Source organism: Vigna angularis, chromosome 4 (assembly GCF_016808095.1).
Source record: "Vigna angularis cultivar LongXiaoDou No.4 chromosome 4, ASM1680809v1, whole genome shotgun sequence".
NCBI classification, from domain to species: domain Eukaryota; kingdom Viridiplantae; phylum Streptophyta; class Magnoliopsida; order Fabales; family Fabaceae; genus Vigna; species Vigna angularis.
In genome coordinates this window covers 42,263,552-42,275,385 of record NC_068973.1, presented here as the reverse complement: position 1 = coordinate 42,275,385, position 11,834 = coordinate 42,263,552, and the positions used below count along the sequence as shown (strand labels likewise).

At 33.9% G+C, this 11,834-nt stretch overlaps 2 protein-coding genes and 1 non-coding gene across 3 annotated transcripts; 1 reads left to right on the top strand and 2 right to left on the bottom strand.

Moving 5' to 3' along the window:
• The first annotated feature begins 1,803 nt into the window (after window positions 1-1,803).
• Window positions 1,804-4,719, top strand: LOC108330636 (endo-1,4-beta-xylanase 5). Its single transcript, XM_017565127.1, has 8 exons — window positions 1,804-2,126; window positions 2,210-2,244; window positions 2,314-2,485; window positions 2,771-2,943; window positions 3,027-3,128; window positions 3,271-3,417; window positions 3,507-4,145; window positions 4,261-4,719. The coding sequence occupies exons 1-8, from the start codon at window positions 2,048-2,050 to the stop codon at window positions 4,606-4,608; spliced, it is 1,695 nt and encodes a 564-aa protein (XP_017420616.1). The 5' UTR covers window positions 1,804-2,047; the 3' UTR covers window positions 4,609-4,719.
• TRNAE-CUC (transfer RNA glutamic acid (anticodon CUC)) lies at window positions 2,583-2,655 on the bottom strand. The gene has a single exon. It is a non-coding gene; the product is annotated as a tRNA-Glu (tRNA).
• A 1,452-nt stretch (window positions 4,720-6,171) lies between the features above and the next one.
• Window positions 6,172-7,990, bottom strand: LOC108330588 (hydroquinone glucosyltransferase). Its single transcript, XM_017565079.2, has one exon. The coding sequence runs from the start codon at window positions 7,650-7,652 to the stop codon at window positions 6,231-6,233; it is 1,422 nt and encodes a 473-aa protein (XP_017420568.1). The 5' UTR covers window positions 7,653-7,990; the 3' UTR covers window positions 6,172-6,230.
• Window positions 7,991-11,834: the final 3,844 nt, after the last annotated feature.

Genomic DNA, 11,834 nt, shown 5'->3' with positions numbered 1-11,834 from the left:
TGAACTCACTTCGATTCTCATCACTTGGGGGATATGGCAAGTAAATTTACACATGAAGAATTGAAGATAGGTAATGTTAGCCAGTTGAGATATGATTGAAATTTAAAAAACAGAATGGTGTCACCTTTGCTTGATTCAGAAGGGTCAATTTGAGAAATGCTTACGGTAGCATAGACTCATTATACGTGGACCGCAGAGCCTGCAGTGATCAGAACCGAAAGGAACATACCTATACCATGCTGAAACCCAGCTCAGAGAGAAAGGATAATATATTGATTTCTTTGTTGTCCTTTTAGCCAAACAAATCAACGCACTTTCACAGAAGTTGATGATGCCAAGCTGCAAAGAAGGAACATACTTGAGTTACATAGTCTTCTTCGTAACATAATTCATGTGGTTTCTGGGACTCCTTTCAGTTTTTCCCATTTCGAATTGCCTAAATGGCTTGTGTCCAGACTTCACTTACATGTTATTTGAAAGGTATTAAGAGGTGGAGACTAATTCAACCCCAAACATGATAGTAGAATTAATAGGGTGGAGCCTAATAGAATTTCCAGATAGATCTCTAGGATAAGCTCTAACCATGACTCTAATACAATATTAGAAAGCGGACTTAAGTCGAATTCATCTCTACAAAACCGATTTGTAAGGTGAGGGTTTGCACTCACTTATATATTATAATTTGGCCGTGAGACTTCCAACAAAAGGAGTAATGAAATAGGAAGATTTTAATACCATAAATCCTTTGTTTTTATGGATGATGATAATGCATAATTAAAAGGGTGGGTGGGAAGTAATGCTGGTCCAAAAAGAAGAGCCCGTGCCAACCCTTTACTTCATTTAATGAGAATTCAATGCCCACTCCAAGCAATACCATTCTGGGGAAGTTCAAGCTGTGCAGCACTTCACTTTTTTCTTCGTCACGAGTGAAGCTTTCTGCAGCACTCTTTGTACGAATATGATCAAATTCTTTTGGTAATAGAAATGTTCTTAATTTTCTTACAGAACAAAAGGTTTCAGTCATTAACAAGCCCATGCACTGTGATCTTTAAACTAAGGAGGGAGGTCTAGCTAGACACATTAAAATTATACATGTCTATTTCATGCTTTTATTTCACTATATATCTCTATTTTTGACATCTGTTTAGAAGAGATGAAATCGATCGGTGTCCTTCATTCTTTAACTCCACACGTTAATTAATTGATTGCATAATGGTATATTGTCCTTTTGCACCTGACCAGCTGTACAAGACCAAAAGATGAAAGGTCGTGATTTTTGGTCTCTCATAGGATGTTTCACATGAGTTCTGAACCATCCATCGCTACATTATTTAAGTACTTGTAAAAAATTTGTCATCACATCAGTTTAAGGATCATGTGACCCCAGACCTCCTCACACATTTCTCACACTTCTCAGTTAATATTTTCTTCCTCTGCAAATCACTAAAAAAGTACGCAAAATTTTCAACTTTTTCAAGATTTCAAAAGTTTAAATTTTAGATTCATCAGAATCTAAAACAGAGAAATAGTCATTAATAATAAGACTGAATATGGAGTACTACAGTATCCATATTCGAAAAAGCAATGTGAATAAATGGACCGAGTTGCGGCAGATGGAAATGCAATTCAAGACACATTAAATGACGAATACAAATCCATTACCATCACCGATTAACGTTGCAAAAAATCAATGTTTGATTAATTGGAAATTAATGATAGGAAGAGGAAGGTGAACAACTGTATTAGCAGTGTCTTTAAATAAGAGTGAGATGAATTTATTATTTCTGATATGTTAACGTAAGGATGGTATGTGAAGAAAAAGAAGGGAGCTATTAAGAGTTCCTGTTCCCTTGTGAAATGAAGTCCCCCATGCTACTCCACTGATACCCTCGATCTAAGTACAACCTATCTCTTTGTCGTCTATCCTTTCTTACACTCCCGTGTTCTCTGCGACACAGTACTCCCATTTCTTTTGTATTTAAGCTCAGTTCTTTTCTTCATACTTCATAACCCTTTTTCTTCTCCCTTCTCATTGATAAGTCCAAGGATGCAACAAGATATCCCCTTCTATGTCCTTATACTTTTCTTCCTTCTAATACCAACTTCTCTGGTTTCTCCTTTATATGGTTCTTCTTCATACTCATTTTCCTTCTTTGTTATTTTCACAAATGAAATTCTCAATATTCTTCGTTTGGTGTCTTCGTTGCAGATGGGCCCCTATATGACTTCACTGCCTACACTGAGGTAATTATATTTTTTAAACAAAACTATTCACTAAGCAAGGATTATGACTTTAATTGATATTGGTGACAGTGCAAAGATAAGCCAGAGGAGCCACTTTACGGAGGAGGAATTCTCAAGAGTGACCAACAGTCTCCTCCTGCTGTTCAGGACAACATTGTTTCATCTTACGTTGTTAACAACATCTACGTGCCTTCACTCGTTCTCCATAATCTCACTCAGGGCACCATTTACACATTTTCCGGTTGGTTATTATCTTTTTTACACTCTTCTCTTCATGATTGATTATTTCACTTCACCATTTTCTGCTTGATAAATGAGAAAAAAAAAACCTTTAAAAATTCCGTTGCCGAGACTTGAACCCGGGTCTCTCGGGTGAGAGCCGAGTATCCTAACCAACTAGACTACAACGGATTGCTGATGCTATACTGAAATTGCTTATATAATTAACTTTTTTAACGTTAACCTTTTCGATAGTAAGAATGTAGAATTGTTAGATATGATGTGGGTGGATGACAATATGTTACAGCATGGGTGAGAGTTAAAGGTTCAAGTTCAGCTATGATAAGGGCTACTCTGGAAACAGAGAAAGAGACGTATGATTGCATAGGAACAGTTTCAGCCAAGCTTGGATGCTGGTCTTTTCTGAAAGGTGGTTTTGTTCTCAACTGGCCTTCAAATTTATCCATTATCTTCTTCCAGGTAGCTTACTTTTCTCTGCTCTTATTCAGCAAAACTCTTAGTTTTACGATGTTTGGTTTGTTTCTTTCAATTTTGTTATGCAGAACGCGGATGGTAAAGACATCAATATAGAAGTTGCTAGCCCATCACTCCAGCCATTTACTAAGCAACAATGGGAAACCAATCAACAGTATACGATCAATACTGTGAGTTGCACTTCATTATTTGACCAAAATAATGGAATGCTTAGTTGTTTTTGTTAACACTGATTAATAAGGGATGAACAGAAAAAGTATATGTTGCAAGGACCTTCTCAAAAAATGTTTCTTTTCCACTTGCATTTGATAGAAAAGAAAGCGTGCAGTCACTATTCATGTGTCAGATAGCAACGGTAGAAGGTTGCAAGGAGCTTCCATCTGTATAGAGCAAATCTCAAAAGAATTCCTTTTTGGATCTGCCATAGCACACACTATTCTTGGAAACGTACCCTATCAGGTTTGTATATTTTGTGTACCCCACCAACCACTATATTTCGTAGCATACAAGGTAATGCATGACGAGACTCAAATCTTGTGTCGATTCAGAATTGGTTTGTGAAACGATTCAACGCTGCAGTCTTTGAAAATGAGCTCAAATGGTACGCCACAGAACCTGATGAAGGCAAGGTCAATTACACCATTTCAGACCAAATGCTACAATTTGTTCGAACAAAAAACATCGTAGCCAGAGGGCACAACATATTTTGGGAAGACCCTAAGTACAATCCTCCATGGGTTCTTAACCTTACTGGCACCCAGCTACAATCTGCAGTGAATTCCCGAATACAAAGTCTGATGAGCCAGTACAGAAATGAGTTCATACACTGGGACGTCAGCAACGAAATGCTTCATTTTGATTTCTACGAGCAAAGGCTTGGATCAGATGCAACATTGCATTTCTTTGAGACTGCACACGAATCAGATCCACTATCAACCCTGTTTATGAATGACTTTAATGTTGTGGAAACATGCAGTGATGTAAATTCCACCGTAGACGCCTATATCTCACGGGTAAAAGAACTACGACGAAATGGCATCTTGATGGATGGAATTGGCTTGGAGGGACACTTCACAATACCCAATCCTCCCCTTATCAGAGCCATACTAGACAAGTTGGCAACACTTGGACTTCCCATTTGGCTTACTGAGGTTGATATAAGCAAGACAATCGATACAGATTCACAGGTAAGCCAGATCAAGTCAAATTATATATAGAGAGAGAGATAGTTATCATACACGATGTGAATTACTCAAGATAGTATGATAATCTGAAATGAACTGTGATTTTGATAACATGTAGGGAAATTATTTGGAGCAAGTGTTGAGGGAAGGGTTCTCACATCCTGCTGTGAATGGGATAATGCTTTGGACAGCATATCATCCAAATGGGTGTTACCAAATGTGCCTGACAGACAAGAATTTTAAGAACCTTGCAGCAGGTGATGTGGTGGACAAACTTCTTCAAGAGTGGAAAACAGGTCGTGTAGAGGGAGTGACAGACGTGCACGGTTCCTATAGCTTTTATGGCTTCTTAGGAGAATATACTGTTACTGTCAACTATGGCAACAGAACTACGAAATCGACATTCTCCCTCTCTCGAGGTCAAGAAACTGAACATTTCACCATTACACTCTCATCCAACTCTTAGATATATATTATAATTCATCAACCTGCTTAGCATCATTGCAAACACTAGTTTCCAATTCTTCCTTTCTCTAGTCCAGTCCTGCTTCAATAAAGATTTCCTTAATTTCGATCACCCAGACCCCCATTAACTCTAAAAATCATTGCTTTCAATGTCTCCCTTTCGTTTCGTTTTCTGGTTTTTCTCATATCCCAAATAATTAGCATTAAATCCTTATTTTATAAGGTTGTTACTTAACTTAACAATCCAATTGGTATTGGGCCTGAGGATCCAATTGGCATTAGGCCTAAGAATGAGGCCCATTTAAAGTAAAATATTTTAATTTGTTTCGTATTACCAACTAACAAGTCGTACATACAAATCCAACGTGTAAAATATGAATTGCGGTGATTTAAAAAAAAAATTAATATGATTTTGACATTTAATAAATTTTTACATACTTTATATCTATTATTTTACTCTTTAATTTCTTTTATTTTACAAATAAAAAGTTTAACTAAAATACCCTTAAAAGTGAATTGTCAGTGCAAGTATGTGTTGAAAAAACATTTTTTTTCTTAGAATGAGATGAAATTTCAATCCAATACATTGAGTTAAGAATTATATTAAAAAAAAAAACAAAGAGGTTGTATATAATGGGCAAATCATAACTTGGTTTATAATTAGAGGAGTGATAAGTAATATGAATATCACTTTAGGGCTTGTGTATGGGAGTGGGAAAGTAAAGTAACTTAGGTAACATTAGAAAACTGGTGCTCTGTGTGACAGGGGATTAATAGGGACAAACAAAGTCACATGTGTATAAGGGCCGTTTCCATATCTCGAGGTTGCTTATTTTATTCCATCCTTATATTTTATTACTTATTCTGGTAACAGAGTTCAGTTTTTATTTTATTTTATGGTCGATTTTTATTTATTTATTAATATATTTAATAAATGAATCTTGGTATTATTAAAATATTTAAATTACTTTTAGTAATATTAAAAATATTTCTATTAATAAATCTAATAACAAATAGAAAACATTCAGACAAAAAATAATTTTCAGACATTAGACATTAATAAGAGTGACAATGAAAATAAATGGAATATACACTTAAAATGCTCTAATTTAGTTTAAAAAAATTATAATATATTAATACGACGATACCCGATCAGATTATAATTCAATAAATTATCAAAAAAATTTACTTAATTACGTCTTAATGTTTACTTTTATTATGATGAATTTATTATTATACCACAACTGTAATCCAATACATAAATGAATTACATATATATATAATTTAAAATATATTAAATTAAAATAAAATATAGCATTTATAATAATTAATATCTGAAGTTGTAAATAATTAGAGTACAAAGAAAAATTATAATTTAGAAAAAATTGTAAAACAGTCCTTAAAGTTATATAAGATTATGAATAATATGACGAGATGATTGAATTTAAGATGATACGCATTTTCAAACAATATAATAGAATAAAATCTTGAAATGATAAAAGAAAATAACCATCATGGAAGATAATGGTGGTGGGTGAGTCAGTGAAAGAAAAGAGAGATAGAGTAAGACGAGAAAGAATGCAACTTATTTCAATTTTCCACGAAAGCATGCCACAACTTGTTTCAATAATACACTTTTGTTTGGGCTTTCCACTTGAGAGCCAATTCAGAAATTTGGGTTGACGAAGAGCCACCGTCCCTCAGAGCTGTGGCGGCGGCCTCCTTCAGCTGCTTCATTCGGTGAAGTAGCTTCTTCCCTTCCTCACCTTCCAACACCATCTTCACTACCCTCGCAATTTCTCCTCTTTCCGCCAACCCATTCTCACCAATCACCACTCTCGCTGCCACTTTCATGCCTTCAGTTACCAAAACGGCATTCATCTTCTGCTCAGCGTAGAGTGGCCAAGCCACCAATGGCACACCATTCACCACACTCTCAAGAATCGAGTTCCAACCACAGTGGGTCACAAACCCTCCGATGGAGGGGTGGCTCAGAACCTGGGCCTGTGGGATCCAAGACGGTACCACCAAGCCTCTTCCTTTGGTTCTCTCCACAAATCCTTGTGGCAGGAAATCAAAAAGGTGGACACCGGTATCCTCTCTGAAATAAGAAGCATTAGCAACTTCCTCGTTGGGGGACTTCACCGCCCACACAAACCTCTGCTCACTCATCTCCAACCCTAAAGCAAGTTCCTCCATCTGATCTCTGGACAGGCTACCACCGCTTCCAAAACACACCAATATCACACTCCCATGTGGCTGCGCATCCAACCACTTCAAACACAAACACTGTTCGACCATGTTAACTTCGCTTCCGGCATCATCCTCTTTTACCAGCGGTCCGACCAGATAAACCGGTGGCCTACCCGGTTCGTCCTTCAGCAGCAAGTCTATGGTGTCCGGTTCAAGATCACGGAAGCTATTCTCCAGGAATCCTTCTGCTAACCTGTAGCGTTTGCCGTGGTGGAGAATCCATTTGTAGGCATCGTCATCCCGGTCCTCAAACGCATCCCCCAAGTCCTTTCGATGAACTGGAAGGCAGCCGGGGAGGTGGACAGGCTTGGAGAAGTCCCGGAAGTGAACGTCTTGGTCCAGGCGAGGGACGTTCAAGGCCAAAGACAAAACCATGGCGGTGGAAGGAAAGAAGACGTAAGGGGACACGTTTAGTTCTCTGGCGAGGTCGAAGGCGTCGGTACCGAAGAAGTCGAGGAGTAGAGCTGTCACGCGGTGGGTGGCGGAGAGAGAGAGGAGGGCGTGGCGGAGATAAGGGAGAGAGCGGAGGACTGTAACAGACATTATAGTCTCCATTTTGGCGTTGGGTGGAATGTCAGTGAGTGTGACCGTTGGAAGGAAGACGTGGGAGATGAGAGATGGGAGGGAGGTGAGGATGGTGGTCTGGGCCTGAGAAGGAGGAGCGTTGGTGGGTATTAAGAAATTGATGCGGAGGTTGTGGTGACGGCAGAGTCTCTTGGCGAACTGAATCATTGGAATCAAATGTCCCATACCTGGGCTTGGCACCATGGCTACCACAGCTTCTGCTTCCATGGCTCTGCAAATTGAAGAACCCGATGATATACACTTTATATAGGTCTCCTTCAATTCATTTTTTTAGTTATATAAATAATAATAGGATGACAAGTTTATATTCATTTTGACACTTATACAAGTAAAATAATTATAAAAAAAAGAGAGTAAATTTTTAATAATAAAAAATAATTTTTTTTTATATTTCAGTTACATTCAAAGTTAGTGTAACTTTCTATCTGTCTACAGTAGACCACCGACTTACACAGTTGGTTCAATTGTCCTATTCAGAGACTATTCCTTTCTATTGTATGACAGCACTTCTATAACAATAAAATTTTAGTCATATCTTCACATCATTATTTAGCAACCCTAAGTTTGTCTGTATTTAATTTTATCAGTTAAATATAATATTTTATAATTTAAAAGTTGTAAAATAGAATTGAGAGAGAAAAGCGGATTCCAAATAATAATTAAATTTATTTGTTATCCCTTGTTATTGGCTATAATAATTAATTAATTAAATTTATTTTCCATCGTTATGTAAAAATAAAATAAAGTGCTTTGGAAAAGTGATAACATACTTTTGAATTAGAGATCTTCTTCCAAATTTAAAACATTTTAATATTGCAGAACTTTTTTGACCTATAATTAGCCTGGTTGAATCTTTCCTTTACCTTAATTATTTTCAAAAATTGATGACTATATATGTGATATGTTCCTAAATTTTCCATTTTGTAATTCTTATAACACTAAGACTTCGTGTAGTCCTATTTTACACTTGTATATTGTTTTTGTCGTATAGGTTTACAAAAAGTGCTCACACTTAATTGTGTTGCATATTAAATATATATGAAATATACATGTAACTTTTATTTTTTAAATAAAAACATCCAACTCATACAGTGTGATTTGAAATTGAATATAATTTCTCAGTGAACATTTCAACCAATATAAAAAAAGTCTTAGACTTTTTTTCTCCATTCCCCGCCTTTGCTATCACCATTTTTCAACAATTCTTATACAACCACATTTTCTTACATTATAGTAATTTGTTTTTATATATCTTTTAAAAAATTAGATTAAAATTTCAGTTATAAATTTTGTTGTTTTAGTTCTTAAATTTTATTTTCAAACTCTTCGTTTTTCAGTGTTCTCAACTGTCATTTATTTTTTTTCTCATACATACCTTAGTTGCAACAATCATAATATTTACTCCTGTTGTAACATGAACTAATAATTAAAATTGCAGTATTAATTGAGAGTTTTTATACGAATATTCTATTTATCAATAATATTAAATATTTGTTTTGTGATTACGTTAGAAGGTATTTAAATAACAAATTTTAGTGTAAATATTTGACCAAGTAGTTATTATCAATGAATAAGTGTTTTGAATCTCACGTTCTATTTAAATGTAATAAATTTGAATTTCAATATTTGACCCAATAGTCATGATCAATGAACAAATGTTTTGAATTTCACATTTTATATTCTATTATTCATATTAAAATAGATCATTTATACTTTGATTACTTGACCAAGTCAATCAAACTCAGTTTATTTATTAATAAATCTACAAAGTTTAAATTTGACCTAGTCCATCATAAATTGATAAATTAAATGAGTTGATTTATTTAAATATATATATTTTTACTTCAATCTCCAAAAAAAATACCAACTTTTTTATTAAAATTTAAATAAAGTTTAATGTAAATATAATCCAAAATTATATTAAAATCCACATGTAATCCAAAATAAAAAAAAATATGATATTATTCAAAATCATGTTAAATTTTAAATACAATAAAAAACACACATAAATACAAAACAAAATATTATTTAATATCAAATAGTTGTTGTTATTTATTTATATATACTATTAGAGTATTGAATAGATAAATTTAGAACATAGGAGGTAAATTTAGATTTAAGATTTTTGTTTTCTCAATATAATTTAAAATTCATTGATGATTTTCTGAATTAGATAAACTGTGTTTTTAGTAAATCATGTTTAATTTTAATTCATATCAAAATTTCTAATCTTTTTCTTAAATTTAACACAACATGTAATGAATCGAATTAATTCACAAATTTTAACCCGTTTTAAGCAACCTTTTAACTTTATAAAAATTGATGGTTATATCGACTTTATAAAAAATGATGGTTTTTAGAATGCAAATTGGCTTCTCTCTCTAATGACAGGCCCTTGACACCGAAATAGGGTACAAGAAGTCCACATTGTTCTGCCCTATTCATTTCCTCACCTCAAAGTGAATATTCTCTTTTCTTGACACTCACAGTCACATGTGATGCTTGAAAATTATGTTACAAATTTTTCATTTCTATCGAAATTATATAGATATAATACATCTTAAACTAAATATAATTTAAAGTATAAAAATTGTAAAACTTTCTATATGTAATCATAAACGCCCAGTTTTGCAAATAAAGTTGAGATGCAATCATGAAGACAAACAATTGATTATGGCAAAGTACTAAACACATGTTAAGAAATTGAATCAGAAGTCAATCAGGTTTTGCTGTCTCCCACATTTCAAAACACAAAAGTGGTATTGTCGTATAGCCACGTAAAAATATCGAATGCCAAAGCCAAAAGTATAATTCCATATATGGTGTCTAAATCATTGCTGCATATAATTCAAGCATGTTATGTTTTACATGAGTAGAGAATGTGTAGTCAGTCATCAGATTCGCACAACATTATGAAGGCTAATTTCTGCAGCAAAGCTAGAAGTTCTTGCGTAAAACAGAGAATGAATTTCACACATCATTATGGTATGATCACGTTAGCCTACATTCTAAACTAAACCATTTTTATTCTTGCTGATCAAATTATCATAGGGACAAAAATTCATTAACTAATTAAGATCAAGTTTGAACCGAAAAAAAAAACACTTCTTCCCCCTAAGTCATTTAGAAAGATCATGGTTATTTGTTTCAAATACAATAATTCAGTTCAAACTTTAATATTGTCTTAATTGCGACATCATCATTACAAGCGTATATTACAACTTTTTATGTATAGACCCCTAGATTCAAGTCCTTAATTATACCAATGTTCAATGTTCAATTTTCAACATATATATTGAGATGTCAAAATTTCTATTGGGATACCAAATATATAAAATATATTAAAAATACCTCTTTAGATAAAAATATAAACTCATGAGTGACAAAACTAATAATTCATTTGCCTTTAAAGTTAATTTATGCAAATTAGAGATGAAGTAGAAAATAAAGACAAAATTAGAGTTGCAAAAGAGTGAGAAGGATTCACAATACTTCTTATGCACAAAAAGAGATGAAATGTGGAGAGCTGGAAAACTTTTGAAGCATGATTATTTTTAATTCTTTAATATATCTTTAAATTTAATTCAAAATATAAACAAAACTAAAAATAAGAGACAATTTTAGAAAACAATTTTGTAGAATTAATTCGTTAGTACTACCACAAAAGACCATTCAAGAAAGACAATTTATTTCAAATAGCATTTATTACGACATTAATTTTTGTATTAATTTGCAATCAATACACACGAATCTTCCTTGTTGATGATAGAAGTACCAATCAAAACTTGTCTCCATTGAACCTTCGGAGAAATATGTACATCATATGTCGAGAAGCAACTAGCATTAAGCTACAATTCGCCGCATGAGCAATGTGGTCTACATTTTGATTTTTGGTTTCTACCGCAAACATGATGCAGATCTATTCTCGGAAATCAGCTGGAAAAGACTCATAATTGAATCACGACATGGAATTTAAATTAACCATCATTTTGCTTCAAAACGTGCAGAACAACCTGAATGCACAATTATGCAGACACCCACGTTAACCACCACTTGGTCTGACAATAAAAGACAGTAAAAATTTAATTGAAACAAAGATATTTGTTTGTATCAGAACACTAATAATGTCATTAGGAGATGACATTAACCAATGAGAGGCAAGTATAGGAATAAAATTGAACTAAGTGTAAGATTTGCCACAAATTGGAGGTTGTTGAGGAGACACATGTATCACAGAATGTTTCTGGTCCCAGAGCTTACAATTGGACTAAACATGCTTTGGAATATGAGCATTTAACAGAGTGCCTTAGTATATTTTTTACTGCATCAAAACTTATATAATTAATGGGATTTCTCCACAGAGAAAGTAATGAAATAGAAAAAAGGTTG